The sequence below is a fragment of the Varroa destructor genome, unplaced genomic scaffold (assembly GCF_002443255.2).
Source record: "Varroa destructor unplaced genomic scaffold, Vdes_3.0 BEIS01000914.1, whole genome shotgun sequence".
In the NCBI taxonomy this organism is placed as follows: domain Eukaryota; kingdom Metazoa; phylum Arthropoda; class Arachnida; order Mesostigmata; family Varroidae; genus Varroa; species Varroa destructor.
Window position 1 is genome coordinate 1 of NW_019212367.1, and position 27,822 is coordinate 27,822.

The 27,822-nt window shown below is 38.4% G+C and overlaps 3 protein-coding genes across 12 annotated transcripts; 2 read left to right on the forward strand and 1 right to left on the reverse strand.

The window, feature by feature from the left end:
• The first annotated feature begins 6,995 nt into the window (after window positions 1-6,995).
• LOC111255180 (putative RNA-binding protein 19) lies at window positions 6,996-10,754 on the forward strand. The gene has a single exon (XM_022816853.2). It carries the CDS (start codon window positions 7,192-7,194, stop codon window positions 9,772-9,774), a length of 2,583 nt encoding a protein of 860 aa, XP_022672588.1. The 5' UTR covers window positions 6,996-7,191; the 3' UTR covers window positions 9,775-10,754.
• A 537-nt stretch (window positions 10,755-11,291) lies between these two features.
• Window positions 11,292-24,130, reverse strand: LOC111255181 (spliceosome-associated protein CWC27 homolog). Of its 4 annotated transcripts, none has more exons than XM_022816856.2 (9): window positions 23,992-24,130; window positions 15,688-15,897; window positions 15,226-15,369; window positions 14,686-14,891; window positions 14,311-14,522; window positions 13,957-14,110; window positions 12,990-13,135; window positions 12,470-12,722; window positions 11,292-12,243 (listed from the first exon to the last, which is right to left on the reverse strand). In XM_022816856.2, exons 1-9 carry the CDS (start codon window positions 24,022-24,024, stop codon window positions 12,060-12,062), a joined length of 1,542 nt encoding a protein of 513 aa, XP_022672591.1. In that variant the 5' UTR covers window positions 24,025-24,130; the 3' UTR covers window positions 11,292-12,059. The 4 variants fall into 4 exon arrangements, with proteins under 4 accessions (XP_022672591.1, XP_022672590.1, XP_086832576.1 ...); XM_022816855.2 differs by lacking the exon at window positions 23,992-24,130 and adding an exon at window positions 17,257-17,511; XM_086976450.1 differs by lacking the exon at window positions 23,992-24,130 and adding an exon at window positions 16,952-17,072.
• Window positions 18,159-27,243, forward strand: LOC111255183 (NSFL1 cofactor p47-like). 7 transcript variants are annotated; one of them, XM_022816862.2, is made up of 8 exons: window positions 18,159-18,607; window positions 22,243-22,394; window positions 22,863-22,883; window positions 23,189-23,212; window positions 24,005-24,209; window positions 24,653-24,924; window positions 25,473-25,799; window positions 26,077-27,243. In XM_022816862.2, exons 1-8 carry the CDS (start codon window positions 18,482-18,484, stop codon window positions 26,222-26,224), a joined length of 1,275 nt encoding a protein of 424 aa, XP_022672597.1. In that variant the 5' UTR covers window positions 18,159-18,481; the 3' UTR covers window positions 26,225-27,243. The 7 variants fall into 7 exon arrangements, with proteins under 7 accessions (XP_022672597.1, XP_022672598.1, XP_022672599.1 ...); XM_022816863.2 differs by having other exon boundaries at window positions 24,011-24,209; XM_086976453.1 differs by having other exon boundaries at window positions 18,161-18,607; window positions 24,005-24,203.
• Window positions 27,244-27,822: the final 579 nt, after the last annotated feature.

Genomic DNA, 27,822 nt, shown 5'->3' on the forward strand with positions numbered 1-27,822 from the left:
ATATAAGACAGAATGACAGCAAGTTATGAATTTATGAAATCTTATTAAATGAAAAGCAAGAAAGAACGTTGAGGGCTAAATGAATAAACAAGAAGACAGACAGATCATACAAGCTAAAACATGAACCAGCCAGCAAGACTGATGGATGTGGAGTGAGGGCTTAGTGGAACATATTATGACAATAAATCATAATTACAGATGAAGTAATGATGACAAAACAACAATTGTACCAGCAAGATTAATAACAAATAATGACAAAGTTTTCGGCTAGCAAAATACACAGTGATCTCTCCGACAGAATAGATGTGAAACCCGCGTAATAATGGCGTCTGTCTTGCACCATAGCCAAGATTGTCGTCGCAGTTAGTCCCACAAACGAGTATCACATGCGTCAAGAGAAGCGACACGCGGACGTATGTCTATAAACATACCATGACAGTTGTCAACTTGTCCACAAATGAACTGCTCTGCCTCATGGTTTTTAAGTAACCCTGCTAAAAGTTTACGACGAATACTTTTCCGAAACGCCCAAACCGCTACCCTTCAACTCTATTTAACCTGTGGGTAGCAATGAATTTAAGCGAATCTCAGACAGATTAGACGTATTTATATATTCGGATCCAGCTTTAACATTAAAGAAGCAGGCCAACAAACCGCATTGACGGCCAAAGAAACTCAGACCGTTTAAAAGTGTGTCTCTAACACTGTTTCAAAAACCCAGTTTGTTTGCGATCCTACTGAAGAGACGTTTTGAACCACGCGGCGTCATGTCATGTGTTTTCACGGAAGAAGGTAACATTTAGACGAATGTGTACCAACAGAGGTCAGACGAACACTTATTGCGTCCGTGAAAACACACATTAACAAATACAGTAACAGTAAACAGGTCATATATACCATAGCTATGCTAGCTGGCTCTTTTTCTTGATTGGTAATAGTAAACTGATGAATTCTGATTTTTTCGATCAGACGACTGTGGCGACGACCGCATCGTGGCTTTAATGGAACAAGCAATAGTCATTGAGTATGCGAGGCGTGTTGGTGGACTACCACTTACCAGAGAATATAAACAAGTGAACGGATTGATAGTTTACGAGCGAGAGAAATACAGAGAGAAAGCGAGAAAAAGAAATGTGGATGCTGATATATATATATATATATCTATATATATATATATATAACTGGTAGAGGAGCGAGGGGAATTTGTTTTTTGAGCAACAACAAATGATGACGTTGACGATTGAATTGTATTGCGGTATGGAAAAATGATGGTGAGCTCTAAATAAAGAATGAAATAAAACTTTACATTTGTTCAATGTTATTATTTGTCGGTCGATATTATGATTGCATGTTATACCGAGATCAGTGCAAAATTATGCTTTGTTCGACTAGTGACTCGAGTCAACAGCTACTTGTTTAAATAAGATAATTACTGTTATGTTTAATTGTTTTTTTTATAAATTCATCGAGTTTTTGTGAACTTTACGTAGTTTGCCACTTTACGGGTGTTTATCCAGAAGAAGGTAACCATTATTGCATAGACCAGAAAAGGGTAAGCTTGGCTGTAAAAGGTGTAAACCGACCATTCGACTAAGGTGAATGAGTTTTAATAAAATATTATAAAAATACTATATATATAAAAAATATTGCAAATCTATTAAAAGGTTAACGTTGAATATTTATCATGAGAACGACGTAGTAGCAAAAAAAGATCACCTGCAAACGTCTCGTTTCCTATATCAGAACTTAGTACACTTACAGAATTCAAGCCCAGAACGTAGACGCTATCAAGAAACTCATGCCAGCGATCTTAGACGAGGAATAGCCATGCACCCGTCAGACACCGAGTTACTATGGCAATGAGACGTGCGTATTTACATGACGGGGGTCTGGGCTAACAGGATAGAGAAATACTATTTTAATAATATTTAAACTCTATTTAGTAATACTTAGGCTCTATTTAGGAATATTTAAACTCTACATTTTCAAGCCTATAAGCTTCAAATGTAATTCGCGACTTAATCGATTGACGCAAAAACAAATGCTTGCTTTCATTAAAGATGAAAGCTATAACAATTTGAATTTATGTCATGCTTTGAAGGCCAAGTTTAGACCGGAACCAGATTTTGTTTGTCCGTGTCATAGTAACATGCTCTTTATCTATGCTGTTCTCGTAAACTTCTGTAAGCTAAAAAGGAAAAGTACGCATTTAAAATGGACTAGACCTTACTTCGTTACAATGAAAATTGGTAAATGCTTTCTTACTAGAGGCTCGGTCTTGGAATCTAAAGAAGTATGACTGCGGTAAGCGCAGAGATTGACATCGTGTTCAAGGCGTCCGGGGTAACTGCAAAGAATACTCGAAGCACCACAGGCGTATTTGTTGCGGCCACCGCGATTATTAAGCTTTGATAGTGGTCAAATGAAAACTGCCGCACGAAAAATATCCTGTTGTCGGTATTTTTTACGGTATATGTGTATATTGTACCAGTGTGTGTGAAGAATAAAGCCTTTCGAGGTGTCAAAAAACGTTTGCCTCAATGTTGTTTGTTTGTTTCGGAATATCCTTTATAGACATGTGTACCAACTGAGCTGCTATTTGTTTTAATCAAGGATTGCAAAACGGTTTGACTGGCTGATACGACACGAAATCTTGCCGTTTATGGAAAAGATACAGGAATTAGGTTTTGGGCTGAATGTTTCAGAATCTCCAAGATCCAAAAATTACAAAAGTTACAATAACGAACAAATAGTTGGTGTAATTTAGCTGAGAAAAATGCTAAGAGTGATATTTCGAACTCTTTTGATAAATTTTCAAGCGTTCTTAATTTTATCTTTGTCTTAAAAATGGAAATCTACAAAGTAAGACGTGAAGCAATGAACAGCAGCTGATCTTCGTTAATATTTTGTATGATAATAAAATACGGTATTAACTTTTTGTTTGTTGTATAGAAAGTCTGCAGTTTGGTTCGACAAAGAATAAATTTTCTGCAGTGAATAAAGAAACCAAACAATTCGCCAAATTTTCCCCATTTTATTTTAAACGCCTTATAACGTGTATATATACAGCCTTTCGAGCTAAGTCGATTGACTACGAAGGCGTACGATGAGATTGTTTGAAGTACTGGAATGCATAATGGTAACGCCTACTTGTATAATAGAATAGCAAAATATTTCGACACCTAATTAGGTCCATGCAGTGAAATATGCATAATCAACATGTCACATACAGTTACATCTAATATATATTGTTTTTTTTTAATAGTTAAGCGTAATATGAAATGTTATCCTGCTTCGACACACTAAGATCGCCAGCCCGGTACAAAACCCCTTTCATCGCATGAGCTGTGTTAAGTGACGACGTTCTACGCAACGATTTGATTTATTAAAGCCAGCGTTTCACCGTTCCCTTAACTTATGAAAAAACAACGTTTAGTTGTCCCAACGCCCGGGCTACGGAACAAAATTTACCCAACGATATTAGCTATTTTGAAATTTAGCGCTTATCTATATGTGACCACTCTACTTATGTTATGTGAATATAATAATATATCTCTTTTCATTACAATATAAGATGAATAATAATGCTTAAATTGAATAGACAGGGTTTATATGTAGGTCAGTAAGAACAAGAAAACTCATGTAAAAAAACAAGGAAATGTGGTCGCGTTTTGTTAGTAGATTTGCACGTACATAACGCGTTGCTGGTGCTCGGGGGATAGTAGAGCGTGCGCACGTGTACGGAAGAGTCGTCATGCTGGAAGGGTCGATTCGCGAAACGAACCGTTTATCTCTTTCGCTTCCGCAAAGCCGTTAACGTGGAAGGGGCAGCCCTCAACTGGCTGTGTTGAACTGCGTAGAAAGCTAGAGCAAGCGTGGGGGCAAAGCTGTTGTAGACTGCGAGTATTTTCTCTCGATCGAAGTAGGGTCACAAACGTCAGCAACGGTCCCGTTTTCCAAGCTCCGCCTAGAATTCTTAAGTACAGGCTCTATGACTTAAAAAGGTAATGATCTGCAGCGTTACCGCCAAAGACAAAATAAATGGTTTAAATGGTATTTTGCAATCGCACAAAAAGACATCCAAAACAATATATTTGGTGAGAAACAATTTTTGCTGTTTAGTATATTCATTAGCGCAACAATTATAAACAATGCCAAACTAATTAACATATAACCAAAATAAGCGAAAATTCAGATTCATATAGCCTATTCAGGTTCAATCAGAGTGTCACTGGTGACATCTTTGTTAGGGGTGCAAAGCGTCGAATTTATGCAGAAGATGCCAACTTTACAACTGCTGCTCGTATGTCTCTAACGTTTTTATTAAAAGCATCTCATTACATCGAAATAGTTGTTTTTTTAATACTCAAACCTGTCACGTGGCAGCTTTGAAGAACAGTGGTACATTCTACCTCTCTTCCAGTGATTCGAATCTATCCTTGTATGAGGTAGCGAAGAGTTGACTTTTGACTTGTTTCGTACACACGTATACATAAATACAAATTTTCGAGTTTTATTGCCGCCGCTAAGTAGTGCCCGTAATACTACATAAATAATTGCCCGGGTTGTTTCGGAGTGAAGCACATCAAAGGAATTAAGAACTAGTAATAATAATAATGATTCTGTGACGAGATCAGCTTTCAACCATCATTTAGCTGGTCATAGTAATGAGTGGCCGTTAAAATGTCGAGAATATGGTAATTTGTTTAAATATTCCACGAGCTCCAGAACACACATGATGAATCATATCAACTCAAACAGTAGATTAACGTGTACCATGTGCCTCGACTAGTTCATCAGCGTGAAGTCGTTTAGCGTGCATGTTTATAGGTGTAACAAGAAATCAAAATTCGACATTACTATTACATATGCAACTGAATTTTTCGACTGAGATAGTCTTTCGATGCAAAATTGAAATATTTATGGTGTACATGAAAATTCGGCGTTTTTAAATACAGTTTAGATGGGTAACACGTCGTTCAGCACAGAGCACATTTCCACAGTAATTTAAGGTCTTGGCATACCAAGCAAAGGCGTACAACTGCATCGAGGAACGCTGCTCAAACGGCTTTCCTTCCCGTGCGACACTGATGTATCATCTCAAAACCGGCCATTTTCGAAATAGCTACCCGCGTGTCTTCTTGCTTTCTTGGTTGTAGTATGATTACACTAGCAAACAAAAAGTACGGGTTGCATATTCACACAGTGTGTGTGAGTGAGAAAGTGTAGGTTGTTTTATTAACAGTAGCTAATTTTCATTAAAACCAATTTAAACCGATGATCAGAAGGATTGATCGAAATAGCGTTTCATGTCGGAGACCAACAAAGACCCGTAAATCTGCTAAGGCTTGGTGTTGTTTTCGGTAGCCCAATATAATAATATTTATTATATAATAATGAAATAATGAAACTTTGGAGCACGTAAGGTGGCCTAAATTCGAAATCAGGCCAAGACCCATTTCATTTCGTCTTGAAAAGCGCCAAGCGTCCGAGGCAGTGCTCAAGGCCAGTACAACTTCTCGGAAGACAGTTATTAATACACGTAAGGAAAACGTTAGTTTTAAGTTTCTTTTCTAGTGAGTACACTAAGAATGTGCATAGAAGCTAAGAGCGCCCCATATTCAGATTAATATGATACTCGATAGAAGCTATTTACGAATTCACTAATTTCAAATCTTATTATTGTCTTCTCTAATAACTACATTCTGGATGTTCATATATAATTCATGATTAAAATTAAGATGAACTTGCTCAACAAAGCAGTCTAAGAACGTTCCCAACTTATTAGTTGAAGTTTCGTTTTGCTAAACACTACTGGCAGATTGAAAGCAAAATATTTCTCAGCGCGAACCGCAGGGTGAAGTCCTCCTCCAAAGTATCCTGCTGGAGGTGCGATCCTGTTGTAGCTTCATTCATCCGTATTTTGTTGTGTTTTTTGGGAGATTACATAACTCGTAATGCATTTCTGTATATGACGTATATGCATTTGGTATCCGCATAAAAAAAAACTAATAAAGATAATAATAATAATCATCTATACAGCAAACGTTTCATACCTGCAGTATAGTGCAGTCAAACCGCAATTGCTTGAGAAACATGCAGACAGAAACATGCACGCCGATTTGCTACCATTCCGAATACAGTCGTGACTTTGAGATCTATCTATTGAAGGGGACAAACCAATTCTTAACTATTGAGACTATCAGTGAAAAGATGCGACGTAAAAGAGAATTGCAGTGAAGCCATGAAGGTTCAGTGGTCGGCGTACGAGGTAGGGCTTTGAGCACTACACTTCATAAATTGTATATTTTGATTGAGACTCGTATGTCTGGTAAGTTCGTACTGTCATCGATGAAAAGCACGTAATCTCGCTAATGAAGTAATAGGAATATTTAAAATATAATTTCGACACACTTGTCAAGGTGAAATGAGAAATTGTATAGCTCAAGCACACTAAGAAATTTATATGCTTACTGTTTTTAGCTATATTATTATTTTTTAAATAGTACGATTTTGAGAGAGAACAGTTAGCTTTCTAAATCATCTTGTCAAATCTGGAGGTGCACAAATAACCAAATATAGAAAAACGAATAGATAGTAATAACTAGACTCCTAAAATTTGCTTGAACTATAACTTGAGTACGCTCATATTTAAGAGGGTACGTCGCCAGGTGCGTCTACGCGTGATTTATAAACTAGACCTCACGTGTCTCCTTGTGCAGCAAAAGTTCGGGGGGCTTCTTTCTAGTCATGAAAAAACGTGAATGCCCCTTTATAATTTTAATTTATGCATAATGTGGCCATCTCTATTTTTTTTGTAATTATTGATTACAAAGCAGTTTATGTTGGGCATTTGGTAATATTATATACAAGTAGAAATAAATGAAAGTATAATTTGCGTAGATTTCATTTTATAGCAGGTTTTCAAAGGCATTCTTCTGTGCAATCCGGCTTGGGTTTCGATTTACCTTTTCACATCGTAGACCATGTTTACAATGTGAGTGGTTTCGGTTTCGAGCGCATGACCATGCGACTGTTCTACTGCAGTGTTTTTTTACCAGCTGACAGTTAATTTTGTATGTTCTACTACTAAATACTTAGAATAATATGTTAAAAGTTATCTCTTTGATAAAAACAGCGACAATAAATGTGTGCCTAAAGAGTTAGTGTTTAAGTGAAGAAATTGGCAGCATGTCTGTGCAAACAAACATGTCGTATCGTTTATTCGTGAAAAACTTCCCCAAAGATGCAACCGAAAAAAAAGTCAGAGATTTTTTCGCGACGAAGGGTACAGTTACTGATGTCTCACTTAAGTTCACGCCAGAAGGAAAGTTTCGAAGATTTGGTTTTATTGGATTCTCTGATCCGGCTGAAGCCAGTAAGGCACAAAAATACTTTGATAAAACGTTTATGGGAGCATCTCGTCTGCATGTCGAACTATCGAAGAATCTAGCTGAGAAGCCCCGCCCTTGGTCAAAGTATTCTGAAGGCAGTACCGCCTATCTGAAGGCGCATCCGCAGGAAGCAGAGAAAAAAAAACGCGAAGACGAAAAAAAACGTAATGAAGAAGCACTTAAAAGACAACGTGAACACAAAGAAAAAAAGGATTTTCTCAAAGATATATTGGGTTCTCTGCCAGAAAATGAAGAATTTAAGGAGTTCCTAGCGGTAAATCAAAACGAGCAACTCCTGTGGACCAACGATGAGGCCGAACAGAACAAAAAGGTCGCGTCGACATCTCACGATGATGAAGCACCCGCCAACGATACAGGACCCGAGACCGACCTTTCGACAAAAAAAAAACTGCCGAAGGAAATATTTCCTCACGTTGTTGTTGTCCGTAATCTGTCATTTAAATGGAAGCGTAAAGACATAAAAGACTTTTTCAAGGACCTGTCAGTGTGTTCCATTCGAAAATGCCTTAAACCGGGCGTAAAGGGTGTGGCGTATGTCGCATTTAAAAACGAACCGGATCTTGTTAAAGCGCTGGAAAAGGATAAATGTTTTATAGAAAGGCGGCGAGTCCATGTTTTAAAACATATTGATCGCGCCCATAGGAATAAGGCAGACAGAGATGACAAGCGTAGTAAGAAAGCGTACCTAGATAAAGAAATTGCTTCAGACGTCATTACAGATACGGGCCGGTTATTCATTCGAAACCTCCCTTATTCAGTAACAGAGGCGGAACTGGAGGAGCTGCTTAAGCCATTCGGTCCTTTAGCCGAATTACACCTTAGCATCGACTCTGTTACCAAGAAGCCTAAAGGTTTCGCTTTTGCGACTTTCATGTTTCCTGAACATGCTGCGCGGGCCTACCAGGCACTGGACTATACGACGTTCCACGGCCGTCTTATGCATGTTATTCCCGGATTGGCGAAACCTCAGGACGATCCACTGCTATCCAAGGCTAAAGGAGCTGGCGATTCGTCCTTTAAGACGGATAAGGCCATGAAGATGAAGGCTCAGGCTGGTAGCGCACATTCATGGAACTCACTTTTTCTAGGCGCGAACGCCGTTGCGGATGTTATGGCAGATAAATACAGTGTAGAGAAAACGAAGATTCTAGGAACTGAGAAGGGTGAAAGCGTAGCTGTACGTATGGCTTTGGGTGAAACGCAGATTGTCAATGAAACCCGAGAATTCCTCGAAAAGCATGGGGTAGACCTATCGGTGTTTAAACAGAACACAACGGAGCGAAGTAAAACAGTTCTACTAGTCAAAAATCTTCCAGCCGATACCAAGGATAAGACTCTCTGGGATTTGTTCAAAGGCAAGGGTCATCAGGCAGTTCGGCGTGTGATACTACCGCCATCAGGCGTAACGGGTTTGGTGGAGTTCAATGAGCCACAGGAAGCGCGCAGTGCATTCAGGCGTTTAGCTTATACGATGTTCCAAGATCAGCCACTTTACCTAGAGTGGGCCCCTGTCAACGTCTTTTCGAGGGAGGCAACAGTTGAGGAGAGTACGAGCCCGGCGAATCAAGATGACTATACCGAACAGAAAAAATCCGAAGCAGACCACAAAGATAAAGATCTGAAAGAGACACAAATGCAGAACTCAAACAAATCAATTGACCAGAAGTCGGAGGACACATATGAAGAGGGAGCAGTACTCTTCATCAAAAATCTGAACTTCGAAACAACCAGTGACGACCTCAGGGAGCACTTCGCGCCTTGCGGCGCGGTGGAAGCAACGATTGCAACAAAGATGGATCTCAGTAAACCCGGAAAAACTCTCTCAATGGGTTACGGTTTCGTCCAATTTGCTAGCGCCAAAGACGCGATGTCAGCTCTTAAAAAGCTACAGCATTCCTCATTACACTCACACACTCTCGAGCTCAAGGTCTCTCGACGAGAGGTGCAAGTTGCAAGGGTAGTCGCTCGAAAAGAGCAGAAATATAACAAAGCTTCAACAAAAATCCTCGTTCGAAACGTACCATTCCAAGCTAATCGCAGAGAAATTTTAGAACTGTTTGCTGTCTTTGGCGCACTGAAGACTGTCCGTCTGCCCAAAAAAATGTTCGGCGGAGATTCAGGCAATCACCGAGGATTCGCTTTTGTCGAATTTGTGACAAAGGGTGATGCAAAACGAGCATTTGACGCACTATGCCAGAGTACGCATTTGTACGGTCGGCGGCTGGTGCTTGAGTGGGCGGCGGAAGAAGACGATGACCCGGAAGCACTTCGAAGAAAAATGGCTGAACAGTTCACAGAAGGCTTGAACAGTAAGCGGCTGAAAAAGTCCGACCTAATGGATACTCTCGAAGGTGTATAACAGAATTATAGACTTACATGGAGAAAATTATTAGATCATTTGTTACGAGTTAGTATTGTCTATGAATGGATGCGATAGATTTGAAGAACACCCTAACGGCGATTAATGGGCAGATGAATAACGTTGTCAAATCGTTATCAATATCACCATTTTAAGAATGTTCAATTTTCAAATTTGACGTCTATTATCCTATATAGGAGCATCTATTTATAATGACCCTTGTAGTTGGTTAACCTAAAGGCTGCCTAATGGGTAAGCTATTAATAACAGCTCTTCATCGAAGTAAGCGCGTATTTCATAATCTGGCAAAGACTGTATAGCGATCGTCACACGACATAGGACATCATTGAGATTTTGTAATGGATTACAAGGATTACTTAACGTTTTTCAACGGACGCTAACTTTGAGCCAACCAGGCTATAACGGCAAATCAACGATTCACTATTGAGTTAAATTAGAAAACCGCTCTTCTAAATTGCGTGCAATCAAATCCGCCCGGTATAGTATTGAGTTGTAGGACTAAAAATTCGGCATAAAAAGCTTAGCTGATTGAAAATATTGAAATCTGTTAATGACCTGGTATTATCAAGATAAAAGAAACAAAGGCACATTAACCAAAGTGTTCTTTTGCGTTTAGAGCAAATCTCGAGTAATCTAAACACGTGCTTTTTCAGGGGCAGCATTGCTGGAATATATGCTGCGGAAGTACAATATAAATCAGATTTACTTTCGCGAATCTGTGGTTTAAATTGTGTATCAGTCGGAGCAACCAATAAACTTTAATTCAGGGAAAGGTAATATTATGCTTAAAGATGGTAAGACCTTACGGTCATCAAATATGGTGTGGAAACTGGATATAAACAGCAGTCACCCAAGAAGACTCCACGTTTAGGTCATATATGAAAAGTAAAACAAAACAGCCTTCAAAGATCCTTTCCAAAAATGTGTAAATAAACGGATATTTTTAAATTACTTCATAATTCGTTCGTAATACATTCATATATCTAATAACAATTACACAATAATGATAATAATCTAGTATCTAAATGACCAAAATGACAAAAAATTTAATGGAGCCATATTAATATACTTAATGATAATATCGTTAAGTATATGTGGACCAGCACGAAACGGCTAGTAATAAATAAAGACGCCGTTGTTATTTCACCTTTATGTGACAATTTGCCATGAGCTAACAACCGTAAAAGCCGTTCTACGCTGTTCTGGCTGTGGACTTACCAACTGTCCGTTCAAGCGAACTGCAGATTATTGCCTATGAGAGTAATCTAGCATATTTTTCTATTAACCCATGTTGCAAAAAAACACCATAGACGTTCCGACGCCTCGTCGTATTATTATATTGAGAAGACTTAATGAATGAAAGAGTTAATGAGGATGATCCAGAAAGACAGAAAAAAAGGATTAAACATCGGTTCCATTTGATTAATTTAGTTAACTCTCCTTTCTTTATCAGCCGCTTTTTTCTATACCATTATCCCAAAATAAAAAACTATATGTTGACGTAAGATAGTTTATATAATTCGATGATGCTATGAAAAAAATATAAGTTGTTACATTACTGAAAGTACGTATCATTTAATTTTTATGTTTAGTTTAAAACGGATGTTTAGTCAAAGCTAGCCTTCAAGCTGTTTAATTTATTAAACCATTAGTTTGCTTACAAGACTTGCTGTACTGATGAAAACAAAATTGCTTTTAATTGCGTTTTGTGAATAAATATGTACCCACTATTATTATTAATATTACTGTTAAGCTTGAAAACTTGACAATTTATATGGTTCAAATGGCCACATCACTCACGATAATGCAGGCACCTAATAACCGCTGGATGCTTCTTCCACCTTATGCCGGGAAAGAAATGTTTACATATGACTTCCTTCACTGTCTAGAAAATAACCAAATTGGTGAATAAATCGAGTAGGCATTTTGTGTGCTGCTCGTACTAGACTTCTAGCTAACCTTTAGTCAATCAATATTCTATCATTCTTCTTCTAAACTGCATGCGATTCTGGCAAACTCTTATTATTGTTATTACTATTATAGAACACAACGTTTGTACAGTTCACGCGACCTAAGACGCGTTGACGGGGCGTAACTGAGCACCGATGTATGATCAAACATCAAGAATAGAGTAGACTTCTCCATCCACTCCACATTGTATCTATATGACATTCGCATTACTATTGCCCTGTTTCGCTTTCCATTAGAGGTTCCGGGCTATTCAACAAATTAACTTCTCATGGCTTTCCAACACGCAGCGATCTCTATCGTCTACCGCTTTTGTAATCTCTTCCTCCACGACATTCACGACGATGGCTGTGCTCTTTACGCTTGCGCGCGTTGAGCGGATGTCGAGGGTCTGTTATGTCGTACATATCTTCTTTTTGGGTAGTCGCATCTTTCGCCAATACGGGACCCTGCTCCTCGAAACGGAGTTCGTGCTGCATCCTGTTATGAATGTAGATACAAGCATACAACAAACAACAACAGTAATAGAAATATCTAAGTTTAGTTTCAACGTGTCCACGTACTGGATCACAAGAAGAAACTCACAGTAGAAGAAAACATCACGCCGTAGGGACATATCCTGTTTGCTTCAACTGATTTATGCCTTTTAATAGCCAAAGTACAAGCAAAAGACGCCATTTGAGTCAAAACTTAGATGGTCACTTACCAGTTGCTGTCATCTTCATCGGCATTTTTATCTTCGTCAGCCTCGCTGCTATTATCAGCATGTTTGCGTTTGTTTGCTCCGGTTGCTGAAGTCGATTGCTGATGAAGTTTAGCTTTAAACAGCTCAAGTTTGGCTAAAGTTGCAGCTTCCCGGTCGCCTTTGTTGGTTTTCTTCAATCGCGCAGTGGTCGATTTACTGTACATCGCCTGCTCAGCGAAGAAGGATACTAGGAGATCGTTGTCGCCAGCAGCTTCTGCATTGAAACAAATTCAGACAGAGGTCTTTGATAGTGCAATGCAGTATATAAAACCACAAAGCAAATTAAAACAGAAACACCGATTGATGCCTGCGTCGAGTTTATTACGTTCTGTTATTAGAAGCAATTAAAAATTTAGCTCCACCGCTTAAGAAAAAGTAAACGAGCACTTATTTTTCGTAGATTTGCTAGTGACAAATATTACTAACAAATTAATAAGCTAATGTCTGCATTTTCTCAAATCGAATATATAAGGACGCCAACCTTGAGTCTCTTTGAATTTAGCCTTGGCGGCTTTTTCTTCCTTCTGGTCGGCGGTGGCGTTCCTGTCGGCCGCTTTTTCTTTTCGCTTTCGGTCATTATCTTTCATTTCTTTTTTCAATTTTTTAAACTCGTTGCGAGTTTTCTCACTAGAATGTAAAAAAAATGTTAATAATGAAACATTGTGCCGTCGACTTTTTCTGTTGTTATATATGATGCATGATGTAAACTGCCTATGTTGCTAATCAGAATCAAAAATGGGCTCTGATAAACGCGCCATAACATGGAATGCATGTAAAAGAGAATAATGGTACTCTCACCTGCCCTAATTATTGAACCTTATTCAATATTTTTGTATAAATAATTAGTCATGGCTAGTCATAATCCATGAGTATGATTATCTAAAACATTGTGTGATAAAACGTGAAACAACAATATCATTTCGTCTAACCGATATGCTATGCCAACACGGTAATCAAACAAAGGTGATTGCATGTAGCACATAATGACAAGAACAAAATTTCAACCAGACCGAATTATAACCTGAAGTAAGTTACTTCATTCTATTTCTCCGCCAAATTAGTAATCATTCTGTGCTATTTGTACATGCCCAAAATACAATAACCTACACAAGCCCATCTGGCTGTATCCTATAAAATCTTTAGCAAAATGTAGCTCCGACATAGGCTAGTCGGCAGTTGAAAAATGAGGTAGTTAGGTCTTCCTTTAGAGTTTAACAGTGAAGCACGGAACCAATACCTGGCTTACTTAGATAGAATTACGCTTATATATTCGGCCGAAAAAAATCCAGTAATCCGAATCACACCGATTGTGTTTTCTCATTAGAAAGAAACCAAATGGCCAATGTACACCATAACCCATAGTCTTACTATTTTTCACATTTTGTAGAGGAATAAACACTCCAATTGATATAATAAACTTCAGAGACTTTGCAAATACATATACTTACATTTCTTTACGAGCTCTTTGTTTACGTTCTTCTTCAAAGTAGTTGTCCACGTTTACATCAGGCTCAGGTGTCTCGCGAGTGTTATGACGTCGGTCACTCTTTTCTTTAATTTTTTCCCGAATCCGTTCCACAGATGCGGACTCCTTGGAGCCTTCTGTTATACGTAAGAAAGGCGGTAGGGAAAGAAAATAGCAATAAATTAAACATTTTCCGTTTAATCTCGGGTCATCTTTAAAACCTTTTTTGTAGTGCATTAGAAACGCGGCGCAGGAGCTGAACAAAAGTCGAGTCGATAAGCTTGTATTTAACTTATCGCCCTCTGATGCAATCATTTGTACTTTTGGCTCAACCGACCTTGTCTCTTGTTGACTTTCGACGAATCTCGCTCTGAGCTGTCGTCCGAGTCGAGTTCACGAATAAATGCTGGCTGGGAGGACAATGTCTTGTCGTCCTTGAGCAGATCGTGGCTGCTTTTGCTTTTGCCACGAAACTGTTTCTGGACAATTTCGGTCAACTCTTCTTCCTCTTCCTCGGCCTCGTCACCAAAGGAGAGTAGCTTGAAATCCCTGTGCCCGTACGTTGAGAATTAAGGGATATTTGTTAGAAAAAATATCTTGAAAGTAATGCTACTCGTTGTATGGCTCGAACAGTATAATAGTTTGTCGTTTAATTAAACGCTATGTTTCCTTGTGCCATATGATTCTCTCGATCGGAAAAATGGACACATACTTTTTGCCTTTGTCCTTGCTTCTCTTGCGGTCCTCGTGAAGCCGATCTGTAGCCTCTTTATCTTTACTTTTTCTCGGCTCAATATCCGGAAAAGGGTTATCGATGACTTCGGCTCGACGAATTTTTTGCGGAAATGTAGGCCTATCGTCTGCATCGACGTCGACGTCTTCAAGCTTCAACATATTGTACAGTGTGTCGCCAGCAACCTGTCAATACGACGCAAAATAGAAACAATAACGGAATAAAGGAAAGTCAACATTGATGTTCTATGTAAAATGTCGATGCTATCTGTCAGAGCAACACCAGCAAATGATACAGCTTTCAAAGAAGGACGTGGAATCATTAATCACTTTTCTTTTTGTTTAAGTGCTTTGAATAAATTAAGTAGGATTTTAGTTTAGTTATTTTTGAGTACATTCATAAATAATGTCAAATATTATATAGTTGAGAGTTCTCAGTCCCTTCAAGATTTCCAATAATGTGCCGATCATTTTCATCACTTTTTTACCCGACTCCACCAATTCAGAACAATTCTGTTACCTTTCCAAAAATAGTATGCTTATTATTCAGGTGCGGTGTCGCAGCCAGTGTAAAGAAAAACTGCGACCCATTGTCATCTTTACCGCCGGAGGCCATAGCGATAAGGCCACGACGGACAAAGCGAAGTCTCGAATGAAACTCGTCCTGCAAAACCAGAATATGAGTTTTCTTAATTTTTAAAAAAGACAGTAAAATTCCTCTAGGAAGAAGTGTAATAGCTCAAAAGACAACGTGCAGAGTGAAAAAGACAATTAAGACTTTTGATTTATGAATTTCTCGTAAGACCCAACTAAATTTATAAAAGCATTCCCCTAATTAGCCGCCTCGATATCAAGCAAAAATTAAATATGTTTCCGGTTTTGCCAGTTATAGGCAACTCACCACTGTAAGACGTAAATTTTAGTGCTATTATGGATAATTTATTGTGTTAACACAAGTAGTTAATAGGAACGTTTACGGTACCCGAAAGGGTTTGCCGTAGATGCTCTGTCCCCCCTCGCCGGTACCCGTGGGATCACCTCCTTGAACGCACATGCCCTTGATAAGACGGTGAAAAATTGTTCCATCATAGAAGCCTTCGAGACACAACTGGACAAAATTACGACACGCTTTCGGGGTCTCCTTTGACCAAAGCTCAATATCGATTGGCCCAACTGTTGTGTGTAAAATCACCTGTGGACGAAGGAATATTGGTTACAGTATAAAACTGAAGCACTATCAAAAAGTTATAGGAATAAGAAAGTAATTATATTTTTTTCAGTGCTTATTGTTATGCAAATTTCAATTTTTCTATACCTCAGAGCACAATTTCTATATAATATATTAGTACTGTTACTGTACATTTAACTTTTTATACTTGAATAACGGTTTATGTTTGTGAAGGTACTGGAGATACACTTTACTATTTAACCTAAAAAAAATTATCACAGAATTATGACAAATAAACATTGTCATGTAACTGTTATTTCACTTTTGCAGGTTAAAACAAATGACGAGAATGCCGGGATGTTCGACAATCGTGGTGCACAAGAAGTTTTGTCTCCTCAGTAAGAATTGCCGAATAATCGATTATACTTCAATGAAAGCTCAGGTGACTGAATTCTTTCAATAAGCTGTCTTTTACTTTTACAGCAATCTGTAGTAATATCAGCACCATAATAAGATGGTCATGCGAGGAGATGCATTTAACTTTAGAATATGGATTAAATATTTCACCGGAACCGGGATTTATGGTACCGGCCCGAAATTCAACCAAATAGTTAGGTAAAAAAAGCTGCCGTTTTCAACTTATGCTTGTGATCGCTGAGATACAAACGCAATACGTTATTCTATGTCTCAGTTCAAAAACGTAACGGAAACGTAGTAAATGATTTTCAGGAAAAAAGCTGACTGAACGAGTTGCGGCCACTCAAGCTTTCAATGTGCTCAGTGTGCGACTATTTTAGGAATAGGAGGGGCGCCGTAACGACACTGATGTTGCTGTTCAAAGATTGCACAGCTGAGAGAAAGCTTAAAATATACCAAGAAAAATGTTCTGTTATAGCAGCATTGGCAATCTCAGGTAAGCACACGATTCGCAAGAAATGGCGCCTAGAGATACCTAAAGCAAATAGATGCTTAAAATAATGCTTTCCCTTTTTAGCATCGATGATGAAGCAATAGAAGCACTCTAGACATCTATATTAGGTCTAAAACGCAAGTTGTTACTACTATAAGAAAAACATACAAGGAAAGCATTTGTGTAATAAGAACATTTAGCTTCTATGGGCATATGGTTGGTTGGTATATATGACTACTTTTAATACACATTTGTCGTCTGTCAGCATCTGGACACTCATAGGAAGCCTTGGTATGTAGCGCGGGTAAACGCGCTTTGCATTTTGTGTCAATTTATATGAAGTCCCTGGCGTGATAAAAAATCAGTGTCGTTCTCTCCTTCCTGTAGCCATTTTACCCCGTATTTTTTTTAAAATAAAGACCATCTCTGCTTCTGGAATCCGCGCGAATATGCACGAACGGCTTTCCACTCACCTTCCCATTTGTAGGCGGCTCCTGAATGTAAATATTACTCATTCTTTAGGTTTAAGTTAGCGTCACATAAAAACCTGACACTTTCAAAATTCAAAGCTCATATTTTTGCGTTTATAATAATACACAATATTACATTGTAATAACACTAAATCGAATTTCTGTCTCTCGAAGAGTGAGGGATCTTTGGTTAAGCCGATAGAACGACGACACTTCGTTCGAAATTCACTTGGCCAACAACCAGCGTAACGGAGCCAGATTGTTTTGTTTACAATCGAAGCGCCGGCTACCTACCTCTTTTGGCCACTCCTTTTCCGGCTGATCTCAATATATTTTTCATACCATCGATGACAGATTTCCTCGATTTGAAAGCCGTTCTGTATTTTAGTCCGAGAGAATTATTCACAGAAAAATGATAACATCCGTAAAATATTCCAGTTACGGAAAGACGTCGAGTATGAATGTGATTGTGCGTTTCTTATCATTTTAAGCAAACGGTGATTTAGTATATTATTAATTCTATATACTTCCGAGTAGCTTTTTGCGAAATGGTCGATGTTTTAATTATTTCGGGACGTTTTCATGCGTTCTGACGCATGTATTACTTCCTGTGTGTTTCCTATGGTTCGATAAGGTCTTCGCATGACGTTGATATCTATGTAATATTAATAATAATTTTGAGTTCAGTATTATTATTATTAACTAAGTAAATAGTTTTTGCCTGGTCCCCCTCCCCCTCCGCTTTATAAGGATCTAGTGCACCGAGACCTTAGCCTCCTGAAAACTATTACTATTATTTAAAAAATAATGTCATAACGTAAGCTTCAACAGTTTGTATTTCCCCGCCTTTATCTCCGCTCTACTTTCCTATTCTCGCTGTCGTTGCTGCATAAGTAGCAAAAAGCTCCGTCTAGCAAGCTACCTCACGATGTCGTCTGCAAACCATCGCAGCCACTATTGGGAATCCTCGACCACTAACCGCTCTAAATCTCAATCATCATTGTGATATTCTCCGCCGCTATTTTATCTCACCGACGAATCAGTGTCTACGATTGTGGTGACGCTGTTACAGTGTCTTGGTCAAAGTGTATGTCAGTTTGTCAGGCCCAGATCGGTAGAAAATCCACCGCTGTAATAACACTATATTGCTGCAAAACTTGTGATTTTTGCTTAGTCAGCCGCCGCCGCCGCACTTTGAACTCGCCGAAATCGTCTATTCAGCATCGAGATGTCTTCCGCTGGCAGCGGTGCTACTTCAGCGGTTGACGAGGTAATACAGCAGTTTGCGACGATTACTGGCGTTGAGTCGGATCGGGCACGGTTCTACCTCGATTCAGCCGGCTGGGATCTCAATGTGAGTGGGCAAGTTATTGCTTTGAGATACACGACGCAGCAGACAGTCTTTCTTAAATCACTGATTCGATTATGACGGACGCGATTTTATGCTATCACTAGAAAAATTGAATTACCACCCAATGGGCTGAAATGACAAATAGAAACAGTGGCATACACCAGGCAAACTAACAAAAAGAACCTCCAAAAAAGTCCAGATAGTCATATTACCCCTGTAGACATATGAATTTACTGCGCGTTCTACCACACAGTAGTATTGCTTTAGTACGTGTTTGCGCGTGTCAAAGCCGGCAACAATGGCTGGCGGCTTCCTGTGTGGCACGGGCATGTTAAATTGGTGGTCGTAGCAGTATGGCATATCGAGGCTTCAAGGGCCTTTCGTTACATGATTCATTCTGTTGAGCCGATACCTGAGCATACAACTGGGATAGAACTTGTGTGTTAGGCCAATTGCAGTGTAAGGTATGTCTATATGAAAACATGCAAATAATAGAATGTGTGCCGAATCAATATAGAAGGGATTAGCCATGTGTGTAAGTGGATTATGTATAACTGGGAAATCATAAATCATGCGAAATTATAATGGCTGGTCCGCTCAACCGTTCTGGGCTTAGTAATAATTCAGAATAGAGCAGTAGGACTTTTTTATTCAGTTCCATTCACATATGTTGTTTCGCGTTGAAATCGGCAATGTTGTATGTGCATAGAACTTAAGCATCTATAGTACCAGCTCGCAATTTGTGTACTGTATTTTTATGATATAATAAAGCTCTGTGATAATTGTTATCCTCGTAGTCACGGACAGCGGGTGAACACTTAACAGTACAATGTTCGGTATCAGTGGCGAAAATGACATGAAACCTACGCTAAACCTTTGTCGTGGCAACAGATCGGATGAAAATGTAATGTTGTAAATGTTGTACCAAATGCATAAGATATTCACCTTAACGCATTTTGTACAAGGGCTACATTATAATTTATTTGAGGTAATATAGAATGCTGAATTTATACGAGAAAAAACCTATTTAATTCTATTGTTAGCCGACAGCTTACGACATTGCGATACTAATTATCAAGAAATGTTCTTTTTGCTAATAGAAGTTAAAATGATCTGCAAACAAATGGCGTTCGTGGCCTGTTGACAGATTCATATTGTACATGTTTATTGGACAGTTGAAAACGTATTGAAGATTAAGCCAAAATTTAAGTGTCTTACAAAAATATCACTAAACTAAATGTGCCAAATTCTGATGGGTGACGTTCTCCCATTTTTTGGTAACATAATTTATATGGTTACTAAACAAAAAATCGTAACAACTTCCATTAAAACTAAATTAACACCATTAGGGATACAGATGGTGCGAGATTTTGGCTATACGGCGTTAAAATATCCTTGTTAAGTTTTCTGTTCTTGCCGGTAGCTAAAAATATATTCGGTGCGGCGTAGTCATAATTGAAGACAATGCCTCCTCTGTTCTGTAATTTCGGTCGATCTTTTTTTGGTGGATTGTTGTAGTCTTGTGATTTGTTAGCAGAAGAACTTTTAGTTAATCGACGGCATCAGCTTATTATAGACAATTCTTTCCCAGTTCTACCAAACACAAGCATCAGTTTTGATTGGCGCCAGAAATGATAAAGCGCTTTGTTTTCCTAACCTAGTTGTTTAACGCCGTGATCAACCGTTAAAGATGGTTCGATTTCGCAGATCTATTTACGATCAAATGCTTTTGGGTCGACTGGCATGGCAATTGCAACGTCAAGGTTCTTTCTGTAACCAGCTTTCTTTAAACGATTCAAAATTATTCGGTGGTAGATGTCATCTTCCTTGGAGATGTTATGGTTTTTTAAGTGTAGGTATAGCTTAATTTACGCAATAATTTGATCAATTTGTTCGGCGTGATTCTTATTACCTGCTACCTTAGAGCAATCTACGAAAAAAATTGCCAATAGTTTTTCGATAACCCAGTATACTGTACAGTAAAATGAAGACTTAAATTTATCACGAGGCTTTTATCCGGATTCTGCAGGTGTAATCATCATTTTGTATTCCTGTGGAGCAATTTTATCGATCTAAGTGCGTGCATTGTTTCCCGTATACGTTCTATCCATTAGTGGTAGTACTCTAATAGTAAAAATAATGATACAGTTGATCATCACATTGCGCGACAAAGTTATGTCGACCTCACATGTCATAGGAATGATGGCACCAGTTAAGCAGATCTCCGGTTACTAAGTGCAGTAATACGAATTCCTAAATTGTATGTACTATTTTTAGAATACTCGATCTTCATATATTTTGCCTTTTTTCAGTTTCACGTCAACCTAGGTATTCTGGAGACATGCTTTTTCCTTTAGTAATACGTTTATTCTAATTTTTCCATCGCATGGCTTAGGTCAGCACATTTTAACTAATTGGAACAATCCTAATAATAAAATAAAATTACGTTTGGGAGTAAAATGCGGATATAAAAATGCACCATGCATTTTTATACCCGCAAAGTCGCCAAGTTTTGTTGGTGCACACAGCTGTCATAAAGCATATGTTAAATATCGCATTTTCAATACGACGTTTAGCTTATTGAATCAAAATCAACGGTTCTGAACCTTTATTAAGGTGGATTTACTCCAATTTCCCATTTCCAATTTCCAAGTTAGCCCAATGTCTTACCGATATTTACGATTACGAAAATAATAGTATTATTAATAATATGAAATCAGCTATGAAATTAGGTATTTCGAAGTAGATGCGCCTTTGGTTTTCCAAAGGGGCAGAGTTGTACTCGAAAGTTCATAAATGCAGATTTACCTGACGACCGGTTTCGACCATTGAAATACGCGCTTTCGAAATCACACCTACGAAGTCTCTGATCTCAGTACGCGTAAAGCAGACGGATGCCAGAACATCACGGTAACAGGTGTCTCTTAGTTAGTGTCTCTGCTTAGATAGGCTAGGTATGGCCCATCAACAGGTCCCATTAAAGCGTTCAGTTTTGTTTAGCGGACTAAACTGCTAAATCATTATCTATTTTATTACGCACGGTTGATACGTCAATGGCTACTCGTTTTGGCGTAAATTTGTGCTCCTCAATCGAATATCTCTTTTTCTAAAAATAAAAACGATATCTTCAAATGGTTTTTGTATGTAATTAAGTGCTTAGGATATGAACACGACGACCAAACACGATTACGTTATGTGATATTTTTTTTTTTCTTTTATCGGTACCTTTGCTAGCACTTAAAAGTTGTGAAAAGTTGAACCTGTACATAAAAGTACAGGTTAGACTAGTGCTTGTATTGTATTTATTATTAAAGACCCGGAAAACATTTTTGGCTAGTTCGTTTTTATTAAATCTTTCCCTATTTGTAAAGCGACGTAATACTTGTTATCAACATTTCATATCGTGATATGCCTGCTGATTTTAAGTATTACATGAGAACGGTGCATTACAGTGGCCATTTGAATTATTGGAATGTAAATTTTAAGCGGTGAAAAATTGCCTGTGTTGATAGCACACGCATCCTCTAAGAAATGCTGTCGTTCTCGTTTGTAATTTAATTAATTTACTCTTTCTCAGGCTATTCTAATGCCTAACAAAAACAACCTTTCGATGTTTGCCTCTTTTTCAAACCTTTTAGCTAGCGCTTTCATCTTTTTACGAGGATCTTCCGGAATCGGTCAATCTTGACGGAGAAAATCCTATCGTTCCGTCTGTAGCCTCTCGGCCCAACGTGGAAGCCATCTCTGCGACAAAGCCTCCCACTGATCTTGCGCAAAACAACATGTCACGGTATACACACATACGGCTACTTAATCTTTTTATTTAAATGCGAAACGCTTGTCTACTTTGGTTACTTATCAATCAATTTATAAGAGATAATGTTTTCACATGGTATGGCATAATATTTTGTACTTTTCAGTAGTACAAAAAGAACAAACCTTTGTACTCTTTGAGAAATGCACAGCGCCGACCATTTTTTTACTCTGTACAGTTAATAATTTGGCCGAAGACCAACTTAAGTCAAACTATTTGCTACCTAAAAAAAAAAGGCAAAGGACCCGACAATCTTTTCGGCTAAACAGCTTAAATACCTGACACAAACACGAAAAACATTTCAAATTATTTGTTTGCACCTCAGATAAAAATATCCTTATCAGAAATGCAATAAGTTAAGCGTTTCAACGAAAACTTACAGATCTAGTTTTTATTGACTATCAAGTATAAATTTTCTTTTTTTTCTTTCAAATTTCCTCACAGCGCCAAAAAGACCGGTGAAAGGTGAGGATTGCTACTCCTATTACGTAGATGTTTACTTTATGATAATATCATGCCATTAGATCGAAAGTTATACTTCCTGTGCAGTATTACACAATGCGAGCTCTTTGGTTCACCAATAAGCTTAGGATTTCAACGCTAGCACACATTAGTTTTTTTTTAATAATAATGGCCTAATTTCTTAATAATAACAAACTCCTATTGGCGATTCTCTACATTTGACATATGGAAAAAGAGAGATTACTATGAACCAAATCATCCGGCTTCATTCGTCTAATTCGTACACTTCACATGCTTTATTTTCCCAGTAACACAAAAAAGCCCGCCACAAGGTAAGAGATGCTGTCTTCCGTACCACTTCTCGTAGAGTAGACCGTTTCGCTTGAATGCTTTATTTGAGTATTTCACTCACATAGTTATCTAGGCTTATAGAAACACATATTCTAACTACACTTCCTATGAGAGCTGAGTTGATGGTCGCACTAATTCTTTTTCATTTGTCTGACTTGGACAGTTTAAAGAAGCGTGGTGCGAAGTAAGAATTACTTTGAGTGCCCTATTCTTGAAAAGGCTTAGATCATATGCTGGTTAAACCTTGAAATAAAAAAAGATTGATTTGGAAAGATGTTAACTTCCGTATAGAATTAACGGAGAGCATGTCGGCAATTCGCATTAGGAGAATTTTTTACCATTCCAAAACGCGCAGGCCCTAGAATTCGTTAGCTGTACTGGCAAGAGTGAGAAGCAGATGTAATGCAACAAAGCAAAGCATGCTGATAATCATAATAGTAACAGTAACAGTTGAGTCTGTTTGTTTGGCAAAGTATTACAAAATATAGGGCCACTCTGCATTGCAATTGATCTGCTATGGGGTAAAACCTTTTAATAATTAAGAGGTGGTCTCATTGTCTATATAACGTATTGCATATTTAACTTAGGCTGTAGAAGCGCTCTCTTTTCATAGGTGAATATTATGCTCTTATTATTTTATCTTACTCGTTCGTCGTTATCTTCTGTGTCTATACACTGGGCTAGATTCGTCTACTTTTATAATTAACGATCTTCTGTATAACGGTTCGTTTGTAATTTGCAGTCATTCAAATATAGTTACCTTTTTCATTAAGCGACAGGCAAATCCGCACATTCCGCGACCTCAACAACGGATCCGGGAGTTCCGACAGTGAAGAGGAGGGCCAGAGATTTTTCGCTGGGGGTTCGGAACACAGTGGCCAACAAGTACTCGGTCCGCCGGGAAGGAAGAAGCTTGATGCCAACGAACTCGTACAGAGCATTTTCGAGCAGGCGCGCGCACATGGAGCCACGGTAAGTGTAAGTTACTTTTATTCCCTGTTACACAATTTGACGCTGAAACTTTGGTTAAAAAGACAAAAGGTCACTGCTGCTTTAGTTTCATAAACGTGCCAGATACCGTACTACACAACATCTTTCTTTCTATGATACATTTTCTAACCAGCTGTAATTCGCTCTATATTATGTCGTCATTTCTGTTGTTAATTCCCCGTGATGACAAAGAAACGAACATAACTTAATTTCATGTAAACACAAGGCAGCTGGCGGCACCCAATATTGACACTGCAATGTCGTTCTGCTCTTGTGAACTACGCCTGCTCTCTAAGCAAGTTTTATTTCGTGAATCTATTGTCAACGGCTAGGTGTTGAAAGATCCCCAATCCTGAGCCACACTTAAACCCTGCATTATGGGTTATTTCACGTGAAACTTATCTTTGCTTATCCTTTGATGCAATGCCCAGGCAGCCGAACACGAGCCCCGTGCCACGCGGTTAGCTTTTTCCGGCGTGGGCTTCCGACTGGGCGCTGACGAGCAGCAACCGCTACAAAAGTCGTCAGGCACAAGTGGAGCTCCCGGCAGCGGTGTTGCAAGTCAGGACTCGAATGTGGCAGGCGGATTTCCAGTTTCAGTTGATATCAGCTTGTGGCATGATGGTTTCACCGTTGACAATGGCCCGCTTCGTCGATACGACACTCCTGAAGGGAAGGAGTTTATTGACTCCATCAAGAGCGGGTTAGTTTAGTTCGCGAATTCTTTATATATTTTTCAAATGCTGTGCTTGTGGACTAAATAATGCGTTATATATAACGCATTATTCAGTCCACAAATAATGCGCTACTCACTTCAACATTTAAATTCTATCTGATAAAAAAAACTAAACTCTGCATAAAGCGGATCTCGGGACGAAAATGGTAACGAGTCGCCTGGCAATATTTAGCTTGACGGAGAAATGCGTTGAAAAACATCAGTATTAATGTAAAATAAATCAACGGTTATTTTCTTTTTAAAGTGGCATCAATATTTCTATAATTAACATTTAAATGGTTAGGGCGTAGCTTTTTAATTTACTGGAAGAATAGGCAGTGCTGTCAACCCAACTTGAGGACGTACGGTATCCTGCAGTTACGTATCAATTAATAAGCACTTTGGTAATTCCACTCTTAAACATTTCAAATACTTCTAGATTAGACTAGTTGCTGTATAGTTTTATATATTTATTTATTGTCCCTATTTTTCTCTTTTTGAGCCGCATATTTTTTTCCACTGCTGTCTGTCAATAGGGTGATTCCGCCTGAGCTATATAGCATGGCAAATAGCGGCGAGGTGAGTGTGGATCTGAATGACCGTCGCTATGAAGAATACGTTCCACCTAAACGCATGACAAAAGCTTTCACCGGCGAGGGTCATCGGTTAGGCAACGTCGAACCCGCCGTGGTCCCGCCGAAACCCGAAGGGGCCTGTGCTGATCTGGCGGCTTGCGAAGCGCAGGCATCGCGCGAAATCAATCTTGACGAATCCAAGCCAACGACGAATATTCAGATTCGTCTAGCTGATGGAAGTCGTTTAATTGCTAAGCTGAACCATTCGAACACAATCGATGACCTCAGGTAAAAGTCTAAAGGACACAGGGCGGATATACTACTCACCCGTTGTTTTGCGTGCATATTGTATACGTTGTGCAATTAGTATGTCTGTATAAACAATAGATTGGTTAGGATTATGACAAATAAAATAGTTTGTATGAACTCGAAAAATCTGAAGTTAAAATTTCTTTCTTAAACGTTCATCAATCAACTGGATTTCGACAATTTAATTTCTTAGCTCAACTGTTCGAAAAAATTATTCTAAATTTGCCTTTCTGATGTGATTTTATGCATCTTTCAGACGCTACCTTGTAACTGCCCGACCACAGTATGCAGCGAGTACGTTTGTTCTAATGACAACTTTTCCCAACAAGGAGCTCACTGAAGGCGCTCAGAGTCTAGCGGATGCTAAACTTCTTGGCGCCGTGGTTGTCCAGAGGCTGAAATAGAAGGTCCTTGAGTAGACTTGTTTCATGCCAGTGGCGTAAAAATCTTTGCAAAGAGTTCCCTAAAAATTTTTGGTGCCTCATAACCGTCCAGTGACGGGCGTTGGTCACTTTCGTAACCTACAATGTTTCTTTGCGACCTACCCTTAACACACAAACGAAACAAAGATAACGTATACCTGTTATGTGTGTGAAATTCCCTACATTTTTTTTGTGTACAGATTGCTGTTATCAAGTTCATTACTCTGTAGGAAACTTGCACACAAATACACATTGAAGTCGTTTTCTGTGGTGCGAAACAGGAAAAAAGGCGAGGGTCATTTTATTAGGCACCATTTTGAGAGTAGATGTAAAAATTATGGAAATTAGATTAATCAAGAGAAAACGACGAATGAGGGCAGCCACAGAAGGTCTCACAGTTCGTTTTACATAGACCTAAACAAGCTTTCCCCCTGGAACAAGGGGAGTCTCATCTGGACTTCCGCCATTGAGTAGATGAGATGCACTTAATGTTAATAACAATAACAAGAACATATATATATATATCATATGAGAATAGAAATACTACGTAAAAAGGAATAAACAGGAAAAAAGAATGACAAAAGACGCAAATTGCAAGACAAGGAAGGCATCGCTGACACGACGAGGCTCATTTTAACCATCAGCTGAACAATTGCATATAACGACAAGAGAGTAATTAACAATCATATTGATAATAATCATAATAAATATGATAAATGCTGATGAAGAACATTGATTAGTAAAAGTATTTTTTATGGATAGTACTAGAAGCTTGACGAACAGAGGTGCGAGACGTATTGTTGTGCGTGTCCGTATTAATAACCTTTTTGGGGCAACCAACTACCGGTGCTACTGTATGGGGACGTGGGAGAAGCGTGATGTTCGCATACTTTCACTGAAACGAACACAATTGGTCAGAATGAGAAAAACATTAATATTAATAGTAAATAAATATTAATCAAAACATATAAAAAATAAATAGATGATACTCCTCAAAAAAGCGTCTACGAGTCTTCCGTCTTTATTTATTCTTTTCGAAGAATATTCGAAGAGAAAAATATTTTCAATATTGAATCTGTTTCATTTTCATTATTTACACTTTATTTACACAAAGATGCAATCTAAATCCACTCTTCAGTAGTTCGATAATAAAGTTATTGTAAATGGCAAGAAGACTATCTTTATAAACAAGCAAAGTTACAAGCTAATTCCTCTTCAATAACTGTAGCTGTACAAGAAATAATAAGAGCTGTATAAGAAATGCTGATTTTTTACCTTAGATATGTTGTAATGATTTTGTGTTGTTTATTATCACAATGTTTTTACATCCACCAATATTTATACTCGAAATTGCGTATCTTATATACAGAGTCTATGTAAAATACTGTGGTCAATAAAAAATGCTAATAGTTCGGAATTTCTTTTCGCTCCTCAAGTCTTGCCGTATGGATTTTTATTATTATATAGTGCTGAACACGATAACCTCTGTGATTCCAAAAACTCGATCGTTGTTTCAGTACGTGGAAAATATTCTCTTTCATTAGTCGACAGACTAGAATGCGAAGTGATAGATAGTAGTA